Below are 22,932 nucleotides of genomic sequence, written 5' to 3' on the forward strand. Positions count from 1 at the left end.
ATTGGAATGTGGGGCAATAATTGAAATGACCAGTCTCTACTCCAACTCCATGTGAATTGGGGTGATCATAATAGTTTCAGATCAGTAACTGCAAAACCCAAGATACAAAATATACTTTGATGTGCCTGAAGATATTGAGATGAACATCTCAATGACAGACACAATTAGACTTCTAAGATTGAGAAACTTGTTAAATGTAACTCTATATAGTGCTGTTATTATTTATACATAGATCAATTCTACATTCTAATACAGGCAAGGTCCTGTTACAGCTGGGATTCTTTTTTGCCTACCTTCCCTATAGTTTGCATTGTCTTTATATTTAATCTTTAAAGCGCTGTGTACTAAAGGAAAACTATGGAAACATTAAATAATCATAATCATGTGGAGGATGCAATTTCCTGGCAGAAACACGGCAACCAACAAGTAAAAGCCAGAAGTTGTGCAAATATTAGTTCACTGTTGTGATTTTTGGTTTGGTCCACCTCTTCTGGGACCACTCGGTTACCGCGTTGGGCACTGTGCGGATCTGTACAGGCTCCAAAGGTTGCTTTGTTAGACAGGAGAGGGAGCACCAGGCAGGCAACATCAGAAAGAGCCTTGAAATGGAAACTCAGGATATTCAAAGATGTTATGACTCACATGGAAAATGCAGAGATCTAGAAAAGCTGATTTCACTTGCCATTTCCAGTTTACTCTATTGGTCTTTGTTAAGATCTGCATCTGGCAACATTTAAGTCATATAAGCTGCCGTAGAAACAATTCATGATACTTGACTGTATTTGAGAACACCTACCTTTTTAAAATGTTCCCATAATACATATCTATAATTATTAAAATAGTTACTTGTTGGCACAAAGTTGAAAAAATAAAAGTACTTTGTTTCTAATACTTGCGTGTACAATGTGTACCAATAACTAAAATTAGCTTGCTTGTGATGGTAGGGCTTGCAGCAGTATTTGCTAAAACTGTTTTCAAATGTCAAATGATAACAAATAATAAATAACGATGAGAGTTTGATGCCATATTAGGAAATTATGACATTTTTTTAACCTGAACAATGTGTATGCTCATTTTTATATTAAAAGGTATGGATTTTTATCAAACTGGAACCTTTGGAGGCTCATAGCATAGTCATGTAATAACATATTTGTGAGAACTGGGGATTTAGTGGATAATCTATCATTGTACCATTGACAGATTAAATAGCAGTCTGGCAATCGGTATCCAGAAGGCAGACGCTCAACAATGTCACATAACCCTACTAGAGCTTATACATAGTATGAGGCACTGGTAAGATGATATAGTTTATGTGTATGTGTTATAGGAGAACAAAAACATGTGCCCTGAAGGCTCCTAAACTGGTACTGAATTGCCGTAATGTTTTCTTCTAATGTGGAAATCACCACAATTAGCCGCAGTATAGGATGATGATGCACAGAGCTGACTTTGTGTTAGGCACTGATCGGTTGTCCTTAGTCTGCTTCTATGTATTGGTAATCTAGTTCATTAACATGAATATTTGCTTAATGTGTATTTTGTGTTTTTGCTTTTTCCAGCTCCGCTGTTTTTAATTTGTGATCTAAGCTACTGCTCCTGTCCTATGTCTTCTGTTGCTGATGATAAAGCACGGATTGACCCTACCTAATCTGACCATTCTGTCACATCTCTTTTAATTCATCATAACAATAGGATGCTGCTAGTTTAAACAGATACTGTATTTAAAAAATACCTATTTTATCTAATCAAATTATTTTGAAAAAGGTAGAAAACACGTTTTTAGGTAACATTGTAAATGTTTCTAGTTGCTAGTCTTACTTATGGTCATATTATGGAGTTGGAACTGCAGCTTCAAAATTGACAATATTGGGAAACTGAACCCTTATATTATTAAGAAAAGTCAAAATGGTTTTATGGTGGCAAAGAACTGTTTGGCCAATCCAGTCCGAATGTTTTTCTGCCTACTCTGAAACCTCTAACCCGTTTTTTTCTCGGCATAATGTTAGAATAACATAATGCATGCGGGCTTTCCTGCCCAGCAGAAGGAAGCAAGCAGGTGACTGGCATAATACTATCCTGAATCTAAGCCGAGAACAAGAACTGATTAAGGTCTCAGCCTGGGAAGCTGTTTGAGGACAAATATGGCACTGTTAAGCTGGTTGGGCACCAAGATGGCACTGTATGTCTGGTGCAAATGGTGTGTGTGAATGTACAGTAACAGTGGTTGCTGTTACACAAATCATGCTCACATCATGGACTGACCACGTGTTCATTCAACCAATTTGAGCATGTGCGATATGTGCCTTATTTTAATTGAAGAGTATTATCTCTTAAAATAATAGATAAAACATTTGAAATGACGCACAAAACTACAAAATATACTACAAAAAGTACTCCGTATCCACGTTTATTATACAAAGAGGAAGAGGTGGAGCCTAAGAGGAGGGGTGGGACCAAAAGACAAAAGAGTGAGACCAAAGGAGGAATGTGAAGTAGTTCCTTTCTTTTAATGCTCTGATAAAAAAATTATGTTTACAGGAATGAAACTAAAGGTTGAAATATTTATAAATCAGATGCTGCAGACTGTTGGTGTATTAAATTGGTTAATAGTGTCTCAATATAAACATTCTTCTCTAAAACCAGCTGAATCTGTCATTTTTTAATTACTGGCTTGTTAGCCTGTTTAGAAGGCTAGTCTGTCACTCATGGATGGGTCCCAGCAAGGCTCAATCCTAAAACCTGTCCTTAGGGCAAACTGCACTGTGATCATCAGTGGCTGTAATTGCTAAGATTGTTTCTGTACTGTTTATGGTGAGACTTGAAAAATAAATAACAGGGAAATGATGCCCTCTTGTGAAATTGATGATTTACTACACTTGAGTTAACGTGGAAACATGAACTAATTTTACTTTACAATGTTTGCAGCAAAGAAAGATACATCTTCAGCTCCGATCACGACTCCTGGTAAGATGACAATCGCTACACTCTACAATCTACACTCAGCTCCGATCAAGTTTTACATTGTGTTGTAATTTGTTTTTATGGCTGATGAGATGCAAACGTACGAACATGATCCTGTTTGGTTTTTTAAGTTAGCCTGACAGTCACACTTATCAAACACTAAAGGATACACTTGAAGCAGCCAAGCAATACCAAGAATGCACAGTATAGTAGAGATCATTCTTAAGATATAGTAGCTTCTGTAAGTAAATTGCCACATAGTAGACATTATTATATTTTATTTTTCTTCTTTTATTCTTGTGAAAAGCTCAGGAAATTCTGTTGGCTGATGCTGCTAGGTTGATTCGGAAGAGATCCTTTAGAAATGGTAATTCATTAATTGAGGTGTTTATTTTGAAATAATTTTATGATTTTTGCATGCCTTAAGGGTGAGGGGTTCCAAATCTAATTTGTATAGCATTAATTTGTGTTGTATAAATATACTATATATACGGTATATATATATGATCATATCTGAGAACTACAAAAGATACAAGTAAGTACTCGGTATCCACACTTATTATACAAAGAGGAAGATGTGGAGCCTAAGGGGAGGGGTGGAACCAAAAGACAAAAGAGTGAGGGTGAAATAGGTGGGATCTTGACGGGAAAATTAAGACTAGGGGGCACATGAGTTAAGTCAGTCCTAGGGCAGCAGAAAACCTAAAGACACCACTGAGACTAGATGGCCCATATGATTCTTATCTGCCTTCAAATTCTATGTTTCTAAGCTACCGTGTCTGCAGGGATGCTTATTCGTTTTATGTGAAGTAGTACCTTCTTTTAATGCTCTGACAACTCTGTGTGCTTAACTTAGAAATTATTTTTACAGGAATGAAACTAAAGGTTGAACTATTTACAAATCAGATGCTGCAGACTGTATATTAAATTGGTTAATAGTGTCTCAATATAAAACATTCTGCTATAAAGCCACCTGATTCTGTCATTTTTATTTGTTGGCTTGTTAGCCTGTTTAGAAGGCTAGCCTGCCAATCATGGATGGGTCCCAGCAAGGCTCAATCCTAAAACCTGTCCTTAGGGCATAATGCACTGTGATCCCTCAAATGCGAAGGTCATCAGTGGCTGTAAGTGCTAAGATTGTTTCTGTACTGTTAATGGTGAGCCTTGAAAAAAAAATAACAGGAAAATGTATGCTCTCTCGTGAAATTGACTATTTACTTACTACACTTGAGTAAACTTTGAAACATTAACTAATTTTACTTTACAATGTTTGCAGCAAAACCATTTGCATCTTCAGCTCCGATCACGACTCCTGGTAAGATGACAATCCCAAGCTACACTCCAAGTTCCATCCAGTTTTACATTGTGTTGTAATTTTTTATTATTGATGATGAGATGCAAACATACAAACATGATACTGTTTGGTTTGTAAGTTAGCCTGACAGTCACGCTTATCGTACACTAAAGGGTACGCTTGAAGCAGCCAAGCAATACCAAGAATGCACAGTATAGTAGAGACCCTTCTTAAGATATAGTAGCTTCTGTAAGTAAATTGCCACATAGTAGACATTATTATATTATGTTTTTCTTTTTTTATTCTTGTGAAAAGCTCTGGAAATTCCACTGGATGCTGCTGCTAGCTTGAATCTGGGGGGATCCTTTAGAAATGGTAATTCATTAATTGAGTTGTTTATTTTGAAATAATTGTATGATCTTTGCATGCCTTAAGGGTGAGGGATTCCAAATCTAATTTGTATAGCATTAATTTGTAGTATATAAATATGCTATATATATATATATATATATATATATGTTCATACATGGGGACTGTTTGTAGTTGATTTCCAGTGTTAGGATGCTTACTCCAGTAACACAATCTATTGGTTAGTGAACAGTGTTATGTGCTTTTAAATATACTTTAATAGATCTCAGGGTCATTTACATAGTTCCATAGTTAGATAGGCTGAAAAAAGACATGCGCCCATCAAGTCCAACCTTTCCCATATTTGTTTATTTCTTGCTGTTGATCCAAAAGAATGCAGGTTTCTCCGTCTTTGACACATGCACCCCTTATGGTACAGTTTTCCTTAAGTTAATGGTATTTGATAGGAAACAGTAAGAGTGGGGGTTACTAAGGCTACATTTTGTATGAAAACTTTGTTGATGAAATTGGGTATGTGGTTTGAAAAAGGTTGAGAAACACTGATTTAGAGTTCCCATGTATGTATGTATGTATATACTGTATGTATGTGTCATAACTCAAAATCTTCATATATTGTATAGGTGGGTTCACCACAAGCATGGGAATAGGGTCACATTGCTCAAGCTAAAGAACAATACCAGCTTGGAGTACTTTTACTTTAAGCAGACTCTGTGTATATATAGTGTATATATAGTGTATATATAGTGTATATATAGTGTATATATAGTGTATATATATATATATATATATATAAGTCCAAAATTATCAATTGCACTCCAAATGCCAAATTTCTGCCCGGTGCCAAATAACTGCAGCAGTAAATAATATAAAGTCCAAAAATAGTTACTGGCACTCCAGGGACTTTGCAAATGACCACACAAACAACTTCGGTTTTTAAGTCAACGTTTCAGTCTTGTTTATTACAGACTTTCATCAGGACATGACCTGATGAAAGTCTGTAATAAACAAGACTGAAACGTTGACTTAAAAACCGAAGTTGTTTGTGTGGTCATTTGCAAAGTCCCTGGAGTGCCGGTAACTATTTTTGGACTTTATATATATATATATGTATAAGTGTGTGTGACTTCTTATATAATTGTAAAGTTTTCCGCAGAGAATGGTGAGCTTAACCTACTGCTTATTGACAACTGCAGCACTAGGTGACCAGAATAGAAACAGTACCCCAGACTGCCACCAGGGAGCGCAGCAGTCTAACGTGAAACCTAATATGAAACCTTTGCTAGAAGCAAAGAACACTTGCAGTCACGCTCCCCCATCTCCAATCACAGATATAATAATAATGACCATTTTCTGTACATGGGGGGTAATAGGGGTGCACAAATGTAACCCTTTAACATATTTAAAGCAAATGTACGTCTAAAGTGATTCGTGCTTAAAGGAGGTTTTGTTATATTTTATAACATTACAATAGACATACTCCCCATACTTTTGAAAGCCCAACTGCAAAAGTAAGAATTTAAAAAAATGTAACTGTATGATTAAAATGACAAAATATCCAGCTTGAGAACTACTCTGATGCTAGGTACCAACTTCAATAATCAGCTCTAAGTGGCAGCTACTCTTGGTAGTGATTCCAACAGAAAAACATTAGACCGCCAACCACTATACAAATCTACAACTATAAGCATGGAATGCTAGCAGAACAGGAGGGCTATTGGGGGGAGATCAACTTTATACGCAAAAAACTGAAAGCCCACTTAAAATGCAGATGCCTACTATACTCAGATTTTAGAATCACCATATCAATATCCTCAATTATAAAGGGAGGTAGCCTGGGGGATAAATCCACAGAGTAGCACAGTAATATAGTGTTCACAGGCAAAATGTGCAAAGGACACTATCCAGAGATGTACATATAGGGAGCACAAAAAGGATGCAGTCAGTGTGTAAATGATGCATTTCATTCACCATGGTCACTTTATATGGAACTGCAGTTAAAACTCCCAAACACGTTTCAGTGGCCCTCCCCTGTCGCTCATTTGGTATCATGATTTCAACTAGTAGCCCCCTTTAAGTGTCTGAATTTGTAAGGACCGAATTTAGTTATACAAACTGTCCACTGTTATGGGTAAAGGGAATATAACTACCCAAGAAACATGTAAGCTGATGAAATTAATACTTGCAGCTGTTGGTAAAGATGGGATTTATTAGTTGGCAGTGCGATAATTATTAATTGGAATGGTTTTGCTCTAGTGCCTTGCATGCCTCCCAACATTTGAGAGATGGACACCTGTTTTTGGGGATGTGGTTAGTGTAACTAGGTGGTGGGGCTTTACCAAGACCTTAAGGTATTTATGTAACTGAGTAACGTGTTTAGAAGAAGAATAATGTATTCGATTTACACAAGTTCATTTATAAACACATTTTCTGCTGTTCTTATTCGCATTATCGTAATGTTTAAGGTTGTAGAATACTAGGATACACTCATACCCAGCAACAGTATTGAGAAAATAGAACAGATGGGCTTCAAGGGAGGAAAAAGGAAAAGGGGGTTGAGGGCCAAAAGAAGGACTGTTCTTCAAAAAAAAAAAACACTTGGGAGGTATGGCTTAGTGTTCTAGGATGTTTTTATGAGTCATAAGCGACACAAAAGAGGGGATTCATTTTAAATCTTGTTGCTCCTTTTTGGTCGAGTCTTTAGGCATTTCCCACATATTTAGCTAGTTTTTTTTTTATTATTTAGGGGTAAATATCTTATGTGTGAGGCATAGTTGGTAAGAGGCGTATGAAGATGGTGGTGGCACTAACATTTTTACTTCTTCCCTCTCATTGTGCCTCTTATATGCTAGAAGTATAAGCAAATATTTTATTAAAAAGTGTACGTTAGCATGTAGTAACTGTAGTTCGTGACATTTCTCACACCTTAGTAGATGGCTATCCAAATGCAGCCCTTACCTATTGCTGGACTTTGTCTTACTTTTATCGGCTAACAGAGGGCTATGGGAATTATTGTACTCCAACAACAGATTGAGAGCTCCCAGGGGGGGGCTGGGTATGTTCAGCCCAAGGAGACGTTTTCCAAGATGGCTCAAAAACCATAATTTGGTTCACCTTTGAAAACAATATAGTGGTGTTAACCAAAGAGTGACAACAGGGATATCTAGCTGCCTATAAACAATCATACTGACCACATGTAGTCTACAAGTCAGATCAATTTGGAGCAAATAATCTTTTCTCTAGCCTTGTCAGCACTATTTTGAGGGCCACAGTTGGATAAGCCTATTTTAGCATATTTCCCTTACTTCTGAGTCTAAGAAACTGCTTTAAATGTGCCCTTAAAATGTGCTTTATTTGCAATAGGTCCACCTTCTTTTTCAAATTCCATTTTTAACAGACCTACAGGTAAAATCATTACATTTGATTTTTTTAATCTTACATGTGTGGAACTATATCGTAATATGTAGGCATTACCAAGGCATGTCTACTTTTGCGAAAAAGGAAATATAATGACATAAAAAATGACAGAAAATAGATTTAGAAAATTATTTTAAAACCAAAACAATTTCCTGTAACATTAGGTATTAATCCATCTCATGGTCCTTGATGTATGATGAAGCACTATGTGAATTATCAACTGTCAATTAAATTGTCAAGTCATGTATTTATTTAGCTTTCATTAACATTGTTTTCAATGGGATATCAAGGGTTCATTCTTTAGTAGGTATGGTCACAATCCTAATGCTCCCTGATAAACTAATTCTTGTTCATTCAGACTTGTAAAAATTTAAATTTTAACAAAATTTGCCAATTTACTGAATTCATAGGAATCTCCGAAAATGAGGAGGGATCCCCAAAGAAATAAATGAAAATGAAGAAAAGAGCTCTGAATTATTTTTTTTTTTACATTTTGTTAGTTCTTTCACACTCACGCACTCTCACCCACTCTTTGAATGTCTCTTCACCTTCTCCATAGACCGTATCTTGCATCTTCTTTCTTCCTCCGCTGCTCCTTTTGTCTTATTTTTTTGTGCACATGGCCTCTCGAGGGAGGAACAGTGAAGAGCGTGTGCCTGATGGGGTGTCAAATTTTACCAGGAGTTTATATTTTCAGATCTTCCTTTTTCTCTGTGTCTGGAAATTCCGCATTAATATAGTGACCCTCAGATCTTTGGTACTGCATCCATTTTGGCAGCAGTGGTCTCCTGTAGGTGTGTCTGTATTCATTCATCTGCTATCGTAGGGTCTGGCTGTGTCAAATAGCTCGGAAATGGGGCAGGGAACCCGCATGAGGTTTACTTTTGGGTCTATACGTGGTTTGTTATAAGAGTGAGAGTGAGACTCTGCGTCTGATAAATTCCTCTCACTCTTTCCCACTCTCACTAAGACAATGTAAGTTAATGCAAAATGCAGCTTAATGATCATTTCATTTATTGAAGGTAAAGAGTTAATAAAAACCTATACCACCCATGTAGGGAAGTAAACCTAATAATTGGTTGTGCCACCCTCGGCGACAACATCTGCAATGAGTCTTTTACATTAGTGTGGAGGAAATTTGCCCCACTCTTCTTGGCAGAATTGTTTTTAATTCAGCCACACTGGAGGGTTGTTCAAACATGAACTGACTTTTTAAGGTCATGCCACAGCGTCCCAATCAGTTTCAAGTCAGGACCTAGACTAGGCCAATCCAAAACCTTCATATTATTTCTCTTGAGCCATTCACAGGTGGGTTTTCTTGTGTACTTTTGATCATTGTCCTATTGCATAACCCAACTGCACTTGAGCTTGAGGTCACAAACTGATGGGCGGTCATGTATCCATCAATCATGATCACCCAGGTCCTGAAGCTGCAAATCAGTCCCAGGCTATCACACTACCACCACCGTGGTTAACTGTTGGTACAATTACCTTTTTGTGGACCAAAAGTCTCAGAAGTCAGAAGAAGTTTTTTTGGCAAATATGAGATGAGCCTTTGTATTCTTCTTGGTCAGCTGTAGCTTTCGCCCTGCAACTCTCCCATGAATGCCATTTTTTGCATTATTGTGAACACTGACCTGAACTGAGGCAAGTGAGGCCTGCAATTCTTTACATTTTAGTCTGGGTTCTTTTGTGACCACTTGGATGAATTGTCAATGCGCTCTTGAAGGAATTTTGATAGGCTAGCCACTGCTGGAAAGGTTCACCACTTTTTTCTCCATTTGTAGAGATCTCTCACTGTGGAGTCCCAAAGCCCTGTTTTTGAATTTCTTTAGTTTGCATCATATGATGTTTTGAGACCTTTAGTCTACTTTGCTTTCCAAGGCAGATTCTATTTAATTGATGTTTAGACTCAACAGTGGTGGCAGTAATTATGCCTGGGTGTATCAGATTTCAATAAGTATGCAAAAGTAGAAGAAATTGGGAAGGAAATAGGCAAACACTTTTTTGCAATACTGTGTGTATATTTTCAGTATATAGTAAATACACCTCGTTACTTGGCACCTGCCCCAGAGATGTGACTGCAATAAAAAGTCTTAATTACAAAGTTCCATGGTTCCATTTGGTTATAATTTTTCTTTAATATCTATAGAACTCAAATGTAACACAATAACTATTATATTTGTTTGTTTTGTTTTTTCACCTTATAATAATAATTGAATTGCCTTTTTTTAGCTTGGATCCCAACCAGAAATAGTACAATCAGCAGTACCCGTGCTAGTAACTTTTTACTTTTACTAAAGTTAAAAATGTAACGCCAAATATCTGTTTTTTGTTTCTTTTTTTATTATTGGAATTACCATAATACTTGCAATTACCTTTATTTTAGCAGAAACCCTGATCAATAATTTTCCAAGCAACAGTACTCCTGCTATTAGCACAACTTCTAGTACACCTTCTGTTGAAAGTACAGCCAATTGTAAGTATATGTTTTACTAAAACTTAGGTCAATAGATGTTCTTTTTGGTGAAGGTATGCTATGCTATACACAAAAACAAAAAGGTCAGCACTCCTATAATGCCAATAAAGTGTATTTGTCACAATTAATGCCAATAAATAGTATAAATCACAATTAATTCCAATGGATAATATAAATCAGTAGGTACCATATAGACACACAAGTTTGCAAATAAACCAATATGCAAGATATTAGAAGTCTGCACCCATGAGATCTTCTAACATACCCTTGAGAACGTTTAGAAACTGTTTTACTAATTTTTTTACTAATTTTACCCACCTTAGAATGGTAATACAGACACAAAACACATGCACAGAGGAGTTTAAAACCAGTTTAACTTGCCAGGTTAAATTAAATGTGTGCCAGGATTACAATACGTTTTTTTAAAGAGATTTTACTGTGTTGATTTGTTATAGTTTTTCCACATAGGGTGTGGAACAAATCTAGATACTATTTCAATTTGATTCGTGATCAGAACATTATCGTGTGATTTAGGTATAGCCACAAAGCTCTTGTTAAATACTACAAAAAATAGCAAACAAGTCCAAGAATACCTCTTTATATATTGATAAACCTTTATTTCGGTTGCTCTGTACTTTGATGAACAATTATTGATTACACTTTTAAACTTTACGACTTACGGCATACGTGGATTCACAACTACTGAATGTAAATTTCTGCAGAATCTGACTTCCAACAATCTGTATGTAATATCCCAAGGACATATTGTTGCCCATCTGCATTGCACATTAGCCATGGTCTATTTTGGGAAGCTAAATGCCCTCAGTAACTGCTTAATTGTTCCAGAAGTGAAAGATGTGAGTAACATCCACCGTAATCTTTCACTTGGCAGACACCGTATCCTTTAATCCCTGGAACTCTTGTTTGTAACTAAAGTTACGGTTTGCCCACCTGCAACATATTCTTTTTTGATACAATTGTTTGTGGACACATTTGCAACATGGCTATTACCCCTAATCTTCCTTAGTGCCTTAGGCTCTATTTTTTATTGTTCATAGGAAATATGAAGTTATGTTTTATACTTTTTTTCTTCCAACATCTTTAACCTTACTCAACTTCCAAGGGTTTTGCTTCTTAACCGCTCACATGGTCTTTTGATTTTTAATTGAAAAACATATGCACTCTAATTGTGATTTAATTATGCGCTGTAAATGTGCACATGAGTCTGAGTGCTGTGAGTTGAATCACTTACTGGTACACTATTACATATCGCTTACTATTGAATATGATTTTAGAGAGCAATTTTTTACATCTAGTTTTAGGACTCTCAAATCAAGCCCTCTTTATCTACTGATGTCATGATGATTTAAATTAAAACGTATGGGCCGGAGAACACAGCTTTGTGACTTCAATTGTTATGTTTGCCCAAACAACTAATAAATATTTTTTTCCAGGGGTGAACAGTAGTTCAGATACAGTATCTAGTACATCACTACCAAGCAAGAGTACAAAAGGTATTTATATGACTTTGTTTGTACTAACTTACTCCTGGAGGGGGACACCAATTCACTATTTGTACAGTATGGCAAAGACCTGTTGAAGGTTATGAGTTAAGTCACAAAAATACGGACTGAGGAACACTAACTCTAATTACCCCCCTGCTCACATTCAGTGTGTAGAAGTCTTTAAACCATCTGTGCCAATGAGGTTTAGGAGGGTGAGGTCTTAGGACCTCGTATAATAGTATTGTTTGGACATCAGGTCTCAAGACCCCAGGTTCCTGTTGCTTCCAATAAATTCACCCGTTCTCTTTCTTGTAATGGTATTTGGTATGGTTTTAGCCTTACATAGATTTCAAGACAATACTTGCCATATTTCTCAGCTGTACATAACAATGCTTCAACCCTTGGCTGCTGCATGTCTGTGTGTTAAGGTTTCTTTCGGTGGGAGAGTATCATGTCAACCAGAGATTACATGACAATGCCATGAACTTTCTAATAGCAGAAGAAGAACAATGACAAAGGTGTTCATTACATTATCGTGGTGAAAACTCCAGGGCCCTAAGGAGTTATCAAGTGTGACATCATGCAAAAGTATTTGTTACTTAGATAATTTCTGCATGGTTTAAACTAGCTCACAGCGACAAAATACAATTATTATTATTCTAGTTAAATTACAGAAGCTTTTAAGGTTCTCTCATAGCCTGGTTTCTTACAATTACATACATCACTCGTTAAGTACAAGTCATTTGTGTTGACTCCATCATCTTCCAAGCTTCTCTGCTTTGAATTTCTTGTTTTCTTTGTACATTTTTTTAAATACGTTATATTTAGGTCATATTTTAGAAAATATAGTCCTGCCATTCATTCTAGTTTTATACTGCACCGTGTAAATTCTCCTCTTTCTGGACCAAGGTATAATTTGGGGTTACTAATATGCAATCTGTAATTATTATTTCTTTTTATTAATGTTTTTTACAGGTGATCAACCTTCAACCTTCAGCGAGACCGAGACTCCTGGTAAGCAGTGTTTTACATTTGTTTTACATTAGATAATATGTTTCTCTATAATTGATGTTATTTTGTGTTAACTTATTCACTCAGGTGCTACGGGTTCTTTACACTCCACATTTTCTAGTTCAACAAAAATGAACAGCACTACGGGTATGTACATTGATGTGTTAACATGACCTACTGTATTTTCAAGACTCTCAACCATACAGCTGGTAGGATAAGAGCCACCAGCATATTTTTCCCTGTTTATATATTTAAGTACATACTGTATATTTATAAATTACATTTAGTAAATGAAATACATTATTCTTTTAAATTTGATACTCCGTTACATTAATGACTTACGATTGGTTACAGAGCTACATACAAATTCTAGATAAAGCCTTGCTCAAATACATGCCTTTATTTAGACCATCTTGAAAAAGTTTCCCTATTTGGCCAATTCAAATATATAACACAAATATGTTATTTTTCAATTTTTTTTTTTTTTTTACAAAATCAAATATGATAACTATTCCTAACTGGCATAACAAAAAATTTAGCGGTCCCCCTGCAAGTCTTACGGTGGGGGCAACAAATCTAACACACATACTAACACACATACTAACTTATTTCCACATACAGCAACATACCAACATACACAGTAACATATTTACACACACAGTAGCATATTTATACACACACTAACATAGTTACAAACATTCTAACACACACACAGTAACATACATACACGCTAACAGACACATACACTATAATATTCTTACATACTGATATATGAATAACAAAATTACATACTGTATATATAGTTACAAACAATATTATACTAAAGTATATTTAAAACCTAAAATTGCTTATTTGAGCGTTGTTGCCAAACATTTTTAAAAGGATCAATTCACGCTAAATATGTTTACATTCAATCTATACAGTGAATCATTTCAGTTTTACTTCAAGTTCAAGTACATCAAACATAACAGTCACAGGTACGTATGATCCTTATGTATGTAAATGTAATAATTTAGATACGGTTAAATATATGATTAAGGAAATAGTTTAGAAGAATACACTTGGCACACACAAAAATATCATGTGTTTAGCATTTGAATTCCCTGTTAAGCTTCTTTCTCACTGCATTATGATGCACGTCACTGTATTGCAAAGATGACCTTCTATACCTTTTGTAAAGCTGGGGCTATGTTAATAATAGCCCTGATTTTACAATTTACAGGTGGCCCAACAGTCCTACACCTGTGTACCTTCCCAGCACCTGTACTTTGAAAACCCGTGCATTGTTTTCAATGTACTCCGTGACCCTGGTAAAAGGGCTAGTCTGCTTTATTTATAAACATGAGACATTGGCTTTTTTTAACATGGAGGTTTCCATTGGGCATTCACATAATGGTCTTTCACGCAATGTGGGCCCTACTAATACTCTGCCTATTTTTTTTCTGATAGTAGCCTTATAATAGCCAAATACATGATGGGGATTTTAGTTCATGAACGACCCCGTCTTAGATGACAAGTACTAATAACCAGCACATAAGCGTGGTTGTAAGGACTATACTGGTAAATTTGGGACTATTATGCACTATTTTGTGAATGATGTTTTAATTTAACTCCTTTTGCAGAAGGACACTATTGCGAAAACGACACCTTCCATAATAGCTGTAGGTATTATAATCTTTTCCTTCCCCGTCACTCCCTTCTAGAAGCACAGAATGTATTTTTATTCCTTTTTTTTTAAATTTATTTATTTTTTTACAGCGTGCGATATATCATCTATTTGTAACGATTCAGGTTAGTTGATTTTCTTAAACTCATACCCTTTTAATCCATGTACTTTAATAAGTGATGCATTGTTGGCTATAACAATAGAACTAATAATAATATTAATTTGCATTAAAAGAGTGAAGTCCCTGTATCAGTAAAACAGTCTGCATGCAGGAGCTTCTGTATGAAAATCATCTTATATTTATGCTGTTCATATATATTGGGTACTTTTCTATATCATACAAGCACATTTGGCCTGAGCCAAATTTTAATGGAACCTCACTTAATTTGCCACAGCTCTCTTTTACTTACTCCCTGTATATATATATATATATATATATATATATATATATATATATATATACATATATACACATACATACATACATAAATCTAAATTACCGTATTGGCTCGGATATAGGCCGCCCCCGTATATAGGCCGCACCCTAAAAGTTTGGTGCTTTTTTAAAGAAAAAGTTTTTTTTCTTTAAAAAAGCACCAAAAAAAACATGCTGCCACTCTGCCCCCCCTCCCGGGATATGCTGCCACTGTCCTCCCTCCCCGAGATATGCTGCCACTGTCCTCCCTCCCTGAGATACGCTGCCGCTGTCCTCCCTCCCCGCGATACGCTGCCGCTGTCCTCCCTCCCCGCGATACGCTGCCGCTGTCCTCCCTCCCCGCGATACGCTGCCGCTGTCCTCCTCTGCCCCCCCCTCCTCGACTTACCGGAGCAGACTCCCGGGTGTCTTGCGGGGCCGGCGAGGGACATCTACGCAATACGCGTATGCAACTTCCGGTACCGGTACCGGAAGTTGCATGCGCGTATTGCGTAGATGTCTCCCGCCGGCCCTGCAAGACACCCGGGAGTCTGCTCCGGTAAGTCGGGGGTGGGCAGAGGTAAAACGCTTAGATAACCTCCCGTGCCGGCACCCCCCCCCCGTGGGAAGTGCTGGCAGGGGAGGCTGTCTGAGCGTATCGGGGAGAAGGATGCAGGTCCCCTGCACCGCTGCGGGGGATCTGTATCTTAACCCCGCTGCCTGCCCGGCGCCCGGGACTGCATGTCCCGGGCGTCGGGCGCTAGACCCCGAATATAGGCCGCACCCCCACTTTAAAAACTTAAAGTGGGGGAAAAAAGTGCGGCCTATATTCGAGCCAATACGGTATATATCATTATGTAGGGTTAGGGGAATTTAAAATACATTTGCATTCATAAAACATGTAGACTGGTGAAACCAGATGACTTGTTTACATACATAGTGTAGTAGTCACTATTATTAGTATTTATTGTTTTATATAGCACCATCATATTCTGCATATACTTTTTCCCCATAGAAATTTACCACTTTGTTTTCCAGTCAGACGAAACGGTAAGTGTTTCTATATTGTTTTTTACACTCTGAGTTCAGTTAACACGTATAGAGCAAAAAGTAATTTCTGCAATAACATATGTTATTCCTGCCACCCAGTAAATTGGAATAGAGCCCAGTGAATGTGTCCATGTTTTATGTTATGTTTTTTTGTATGGAAGGGGATTTAGTAACTCATTTGGGGTTAGATTTGAAATTGGGTTTTAATTGGGTTAGATTTTGATTGGGTTTAAACAGTGCACGTTTTCAAACTGTTTACTGTAACTTTTTTTCTACACAACCCACATAGTTTTCTGTCTGTACTTAGCATCCAAAATGAATGCATCTGTAAATACACACCATTTTTGCACCAGTGGTTATGCACTGTTATTACATATTTTTTATAGTGCCGATAAGTACGTTCTGTTGAAACGTGTGTGATTTTTTTTCCAGGTTTGCTGGCGTTTAAATTATAGTTTCATGTAAGTTCTTTGTTCTTCTTTCACTTATTATCAAGGGCATTTATGGGTGCATACCGTCATTTGAAATATAGTGTTACACAGAATATACTCACTCCCTATTGAGTCGTGAAGAATCACCCTCCTCTTCAAAATTGGTACATTGATGACTTCATCTGAATTACTCCAGTTAGGGATATCTTCGATAGACTCAACTCAATTGACAAATCCCTGTTTACAACCTTACTATGCAAGTGTGGCAGAGATTATTCATGCATGCGCTTTTATAAACAATTTGAATGTGAATAAACAATTGTGTTTGTTACTTGTCCAAATGACTACATGAGTCTGTTGTGCTAAATGTGGCCACGTAATTATTGTGCTTTGAAGCCCTATAACATATATATTATGGATATCTCATAAGATATTTGACAAGTAAATGTATTTAACCCTCTACCAGAAATTTTAAATATCCTTTTGTAATTTTGCTAAAGCTGTAGTAAAATTTATTGTAAAATCTTGAATGAATCTCATTTTATCTTCTAGTTATCCTTTACATAGTCCTCTGTCGTGTTAGTGGCCCCGATACAATTTTGTTAAACAGATGACCCTCAGGACTTTTTCTCGAGTTCCCTTCTAAAAACAAATCCATATTCTTATAGCTCATACGTGGTCCACCACACTAAAATACAGGGCTAAGGCAACAATATTGTGGTGGGTGTTGATGGAGTAACAGACGGCATGGTACATGGTAGTTTATTTTATGACTGTAATCTCCATGGCTTTAGCTAAACTTTTTGTTTTTTAATTGTCTATTTTACAGCTCATCAAATAATAATACGGACAGCAATATTACAAAACCTATTTTGGTAAGTTTGAGTTATTAAAGTATTCTTTATTTGCTTATTGCAATATGTAATATCTCATTTTGTATCATTTTCTGTTTCTCCTGTTGAAGGGTCTTGATTCTCACTTTCACGCAATAAATGAAAGGTATGTTTTTAAAGCATGACCGATCTGACTGTTCTCAAACTGGGGTAACCAGTGATGACGATAAATTTACTTAAGTAAGTAATGATTTTTTGGTTGTTTTTTAGCACGGGGAATTGCTCTGTGTTTGTGCGAACTGAAAATATTTCACAGCCATGCACCATACTGCAGAATATAAGACAAGAAAGAAACTTAAGTAGCTTACTGGTTATTAAGAGACTTCGTAAGTATATGTAACTGCCAACTTTCATCATATTTTGACTTTGCTCTTCCAACGTTTATTCTATCAAGCACCAGAATATGGTACTATTACAAAACATGAGAATACAGAATTGCCAACAATATTAAAATTGACATTGTAACGATAACATGAACACACTTTAAGATGAACCATGGCTGACCCAGATGATTATTAGCATGATAATTATTTATTGGTCAGTTTTATGTGTACACATGCCTTATGCATAAAAACGTGGGCTTGATGCTGCCTGTTAGCGCAACCGCCATGTTCAAAGGTATACAGGTAGCTTGGCTACTTTTATACATTTGGGTCTGAGTTGCAATGCCACCAAGCCTTCCTAGTGGTTTTGCATAAAGTTTTCTGTAAGAGCCACCATTGTTACTTCTGCCAGGTCTGACAGAGTTCGCGATCACTTGACTTCATTATAAATCACCACCATACTATTAAGTACCATGTAAAGAATCCACCTATCAAATTCAACAACAGAAACTAGAAGCTTAAAAAAAATTACCAAATGCAATCAATAAATGGCAACTCTTTTTCTGTTTCAGGAACCTGCTGTTGTCCTACTGTTCCAAACGTGTGCCCTACCAATCTGACATACTTCAACAACCCTACCTGGTAAATTGTTACAAATCTGTTGCTATTTAAAAAAATAAAAGAGATAAAAAAAAACTTTAAAAATGACAGTTGCCTGGCTGAATCAACCCTGTGTAAAAATAGACCAATATAATGCATTGAATCATGGGTTACTAGTTTCATCAATCAAAACTAGTATAAATAATGATTTCAGAGATGTTGCTGAAAAATTAACTTAAACCAAGACATTGGGGATTATATATGACGTTTGAATCTAGTAAACATTTGGAAAACTTGTCACTATAGCCATCATTAGAACATCCCTTTGGTTGCCATGGGGATAAGATACTATTTTTTAAGTGGGTACCAATGTACCATTTATACGTAACCCCCCAATGTATCGTGCTCTGCTTTGTTTTATTGGGCAAGGTTGCCATTATTAAAATACGTTGTATCAATGTTTTGATATTTTGTATCAAATGTCATAGTCTGAGATGAAATCATCAGGTATGTCAGACATTGGGGGTTTATTTAGTAAATCGTAATGCATAGATACATACATGTGGGATGAAAAAGATCCCAGATAATCCTGCTTAATACATGGGTATGTTGGTGAGACTGAATTCACAGAATTTGTATTTTAACTATGCATGATGCAGGGTTAACTTGAGCTTTTTTTTCCAAAATAGATTTGGTGGCCATTCATAGTGCGTAGTTAACTCACATGCTGAGATCTATTTTTTTGAGAATGAATCACATCATCTTTTGAGTTTGTTCCATTTGACTGCATTACTATATGTGTTAGGAAATGTAGTGATTCTATCATTTATGGCATCAGCCAGTAGGGCCACATACCAAGAGTTTAAAAATGTACCATTTGGCCCCTTGTATGCAGCCTGTGGCCGCGTTTACTTCATTTCATGCCAGGGCCAATTAGTCATCCCCAGTCTGGCCCTGCCTTCTATTGAACCTGATCATTGAACCCATATAATGAGTAAGAAAACAAACAAACAAACAAACTGCTGACTAGCCTGAAATATCATTCATTGGTTTGCGTTGATTTAGAATATAATATTTAGAATTGATGCTATTTGTTCTGTATTGATTTGTTTCACAAAACTAAATAAAAGTCATTTTAATATGTTTTATTTTGTTAGTGAAGGAACCGATATCTGTACTGGAGGTGTTCCTGGCACAAGTACCACCTCGGGTTCTCATGTCACAATAAGTACCAGCAGCCATGCCACCGGAAGTGTGAACAATATCACATCTACCAACATATCTCCAATTCCTACCACCAATAAGAAACCAAGCAACACAGGTGAATGTTAAATAATCAGACCTGAAGGAACAGTCATGGTGCTTTTTAAAATAATTTGTTAAAGTCAATATAATATTAAGGTCTCCCACACTTGGTGTGACTTAAACCAGTGGTTCCCAACGCAGTCCTTGGTGCGTATTACCAAGTCAGGATTTATTAGTTATCACATTCTATGCCAGTAGACAGGTTGATAATATAGGGACCATTGATGTGTCCTGAGAGCTGGGTTTGGGAACCACTGACCTAGACATGTCCCTTTTACCGAGTTAAGTAAGTGCCAAAGTCACCAGCTTCTTTGCACAAGGTGGTATTTTTCACATAACAAATTGCACATAATGTTTAAATACACATTATTTTCTTAATCAAGCAAATAAACTTTATATAGTTCAGGAGAAAATAATATATTGCAGACGCAGCTCCACTGCTGAAGGTATCCTTACTGGAGGTTCATTCAATTCAGATGTTCTTGCAAATATTGTCCTTCATGATTTTTCTGTGTGGTTGCTACGTGTTGGACGGCTGTTGATTTTCCTCTGTTTCTTCTGTTACAGCAAGTGACTTGAACAGGTTGAATCAAACCTTGGCATCTGGGAATCTTAATTCATCTGTGGTGGATAGCATTGTGTCTGAAATCGAAAACATGTTATCTGGAGAAGTTAGCCCCGAGAATGCCGTCTTATTGGTTGGCGTTTTAAACACTTTTTTAAATATTTCAGAGGCCCTTATAACACCTGTATCCAAAAGGTATGTTGTGAAGTTTTATTAAGTAACAATATAGAATATGGAATTACTGACTTTATCAAACATACATACAGTATATTAACTTCAACCCTGTACTTAATTAAAGCATAGTTGTCAGGACAGTTTCAATTTGTGTCCCAACAACTTGTCCATCGAGCCGGCGCTGCCCAAGGCTTTGCACATGTGCAGTGTGGGTGGGAAATAAGCTGAACATGGGCAGTGTGTGATGATGTGTTATGATGTCACAGCTATACGCATACTTTAAAAGAATAATTTTTGAATGCATCATTGTAATGTTCTGAAACAAATGGTGTCATGTTAATGTTTAGGAAAAGAGATAACTGGTTTTCATTTTGCCCCACAGGTTAATACTGATCGTAGATAAAATTGGCTTACAGTTGACATTCCCTGGACAGGCTATAAATATCACCTCTAATTCCTTGGCTTTGGCAGTGAATAAAGTCAATGCCTCTTCTTTCACTGAAACATCCTTCGGTGTTGACACATCATCGGGTTTGCAGGTGAATAAATCACATTTACTGTCATTTACATATTTTGCTAATATTTTAACACGTAAGTCATGCCTCTGTTTGACTCTCACTACTTATCTTTACCTTTGCCTCCCACTGTCTGCTTTTATTCCATTCCTCACATTTTTTACATTTTCTTCTAGCCCCAATAGTTTTGGCTTCTTTTGAAAAATGCATGCTATATGAGCATAAACACATAATGTGCAGCCATGGATATCCAACCATCGGCTGTACTTATGTCATCAGGTGGCAGCTGGGCTTAAAGTGCCAGGGCCGCCTCCTTATGGTAAGAAAAAGTTTGATCCAAGACTAGGTTTATATTAATAAAGACTGTTTTGTGATGTTGAGTATTTAGTGTTAATCCTAACAACATTAGGATTACCTTCACACAATTCATGGGACAGGTTTCAGAGCAGATGGATTTATACCTTGTCAAAATGGAGTCTTGAGCACTAAAGACGCAATAGGCTTATTCTAGTTTTTTGTTGCCTTCTCAACTGATACTCCATCAAACATTAATGTGAAAATCTGTTTTTTAAAAGACTTTGTTTTTGATAACTTCAACTCTGATCCTCAGGCAACAGAGTCACTGCGTATTTTCTTCACAAATGTCAACGTTTTTCATTACACTGTAGTTGCTGGTTTGGGTGATATAAGCACAAACACCCAGGTTCTCCTCAATCAAAAAGGTGCATATCAGACAGAAAAGGCTTGTTATAAGAAATTTAACCCCTTAAGGACAATGGGCGGTCCCTAAACCCATTGAAAACAATGCATTTTGAGCCCCTACATGTACGGGCTTTGTCATTAAGGGGTTGAAGGGAATATACGGTATGCCATCCAGGAGAAAACTATTGATAACAAAGACATTCTTAATTAAGTATTCAGCCAATTATATGGAGAAGAACATAAATGTTACATTTAATGAATATATACTAAACATTTTTATTAAAACTTTAAATTTATTTTGTTGTTCTATTCTTATTATACAATTTTTATCTTTAAGGTGTCACTAGGTTCACAAGACTCAATCAATAATGACGGGTCTATCATTCTACCGGCATCTTTACTGAATAGCTTGTCACCTGGCGAGAAGGACATTGCTTCAAGAGTGCAGTTCAACTTCTATGAAAAGACCAGCCTCTTCGTGGTAATTTAGTTTCTTTTTTGCATTATTTTCTCTTCTGCATACTTTTTGAGCTCTGCGTGATCAACACCTATTACAGAGCTCTTATGTCTTTGAGTGTCTTAAATTAATGGCCAATTAACACGGGACACTCACTTTTAAATAATAGGATCGAGATAAAGTGTTCATGTACATTATATATTTATTATAAATATATATCCAATTGTAGGGACGCAATGTTATGGATTATTTCCTTTGTATTCCCTTCATATATTATCGTCCGTCCCTTCCTTTATTTGTAATTCTTCTGCTCTTCTCATTGATATTGACATTTTTTTTTTTTATCAGGACAATTCCTTAACTAAAAATCAGACATTGGTTAGCAAAGTTATATCATCAAGTGTTGGCAACATCACAATACGTAACTTAAGTGAAAATGTGACTGTGACTCTAAAAACATCACCCCTTCAAAATGAGGTAAGCAATTTTCCTGATCTTCAACATAGATAACAGTGTTTGTGTGTCTGTGTGGCCTTCTGGGAACTAGATGTGGTTAGAAACAGCAAAGGACTGCGCTAACTTAAGTGGGATCTATTTGCCAAAGGGAGAGTTGGTAGGGTGACTTACAGGAGAACTGAGATTTAACTCCTTGTCCTGTCCATACATTATGAAGGTCCAACACCAACGAGCATCTGCTGGTCGTGTGTAATGCATAGTTAATTCAGTCTCCTTACACGTTGACCTCCATTTATTGCTGGAGAAATTTGCTAGGACTTACCCTTCTTAATGAATAGTGAAATTTA

At 36.5% G+C, this 22,932-nt stretch overlaps 1 protein-coding gene across 1 annotated transcript in view; it reads left to right on the forward strand.

The window, feature by feature from the left end:
* The window catches only part of ADGRG2 (adhesion G protein-coupled receptor G2), a 54,534-nt gene that overhangs the window by 21,157 nt on the left and 10,445 nt on the right, over positions 1 to 22,932 (forward strand). Inside the window, exons 4-23 of the mRNA XM_053455872.1 lie at positions 2,926 to 2,964; positions 3,269 to 3,328; positions 4,238 to 4,276; positions 4,571 to 4,630; positions 10,428 to 10,517; positions 11,972 to 12,031; positions 12,998 to 13,036; positions 13,121 to 13,180; positions 13,957 to 14,078; positions 14,256 to 14,343; positions 14,792 to 14,824; positions 16,130 to 16,164; positions 17,560 to 17,594; positions 17,699 to 17,814; positions 18,384 to 18,453; positions 19,569 to 19,732; positions 20,284 to 20,476; positions 20,838 to 20,994; positions 22,010 to 22,153; positions 22,478 to 22,606. Of these exons, the coding sequence (XP_053311847.1) occupies positions 2,926 to 2,964; positions 3,269 to 3,328; positions 4,238 to 4,276; positions 4,571 to 4,630; positions 10,428 to 10,517; positions 11,972 to 12,031; positions 12,998 to 13,036; positions 13,121 to 13,180; positions 13,957 to 14,078; positions 14,256 to 14,343; positions 14,792 to 14,824; positions 16,130 to 16,164; positions 17,560 to 17,594; positions 17,699 to 17,814; positions 18,384 to 18,453; positions 19,569 to 19,732; positions 20,284 to 20,476; positions 20,838 to 20,994; positions 22,010 to 22,153; positions 22,478 to 22,606 (1,733 nt within the window). The remainder of the gene's footprint in view (positions 1 to 2,925; positions 2,965 to 3,268; positions 3,329 to 4,237; positions 4,277 to 4,570; positions 4,631 to 10,427; positions 10,518 to 11,971; positions 12,032 to 12,997; positions 13,037 to 13,120; positions 13,181 to 13,956; positions 14,079 to 14,255; positions 14,344 to 14,791; positions 14,825 to 16,129; positions 16,165 to 17,559; positions 17,595 to 17,698; positions 17,815 to 18,383; positions 18,454 to 19,568; positions 19,733 to 20,283; positions 20,477 to 20,837; positions 20,995 to 22,009; positions 22,154 to 22,477; positions 22,607 to 22,932) is intronic.

The sequence above is a fragment of the Spea bombifrons genome, chromosome 2 (assembly GCF_027358695.1).
Source record: "Spea bombifrons isolate aSpeBom1 chromosome 2, aSpeBom1.2.pri, whole genome shotgun sequence".
Classification (NCBI taxonomy): domain Eukaryota; kingdom Metazoa; phylum Chordata; class Amphibia; order Anura; family Pelobatidae; genus Spea; species Spea bombifrons.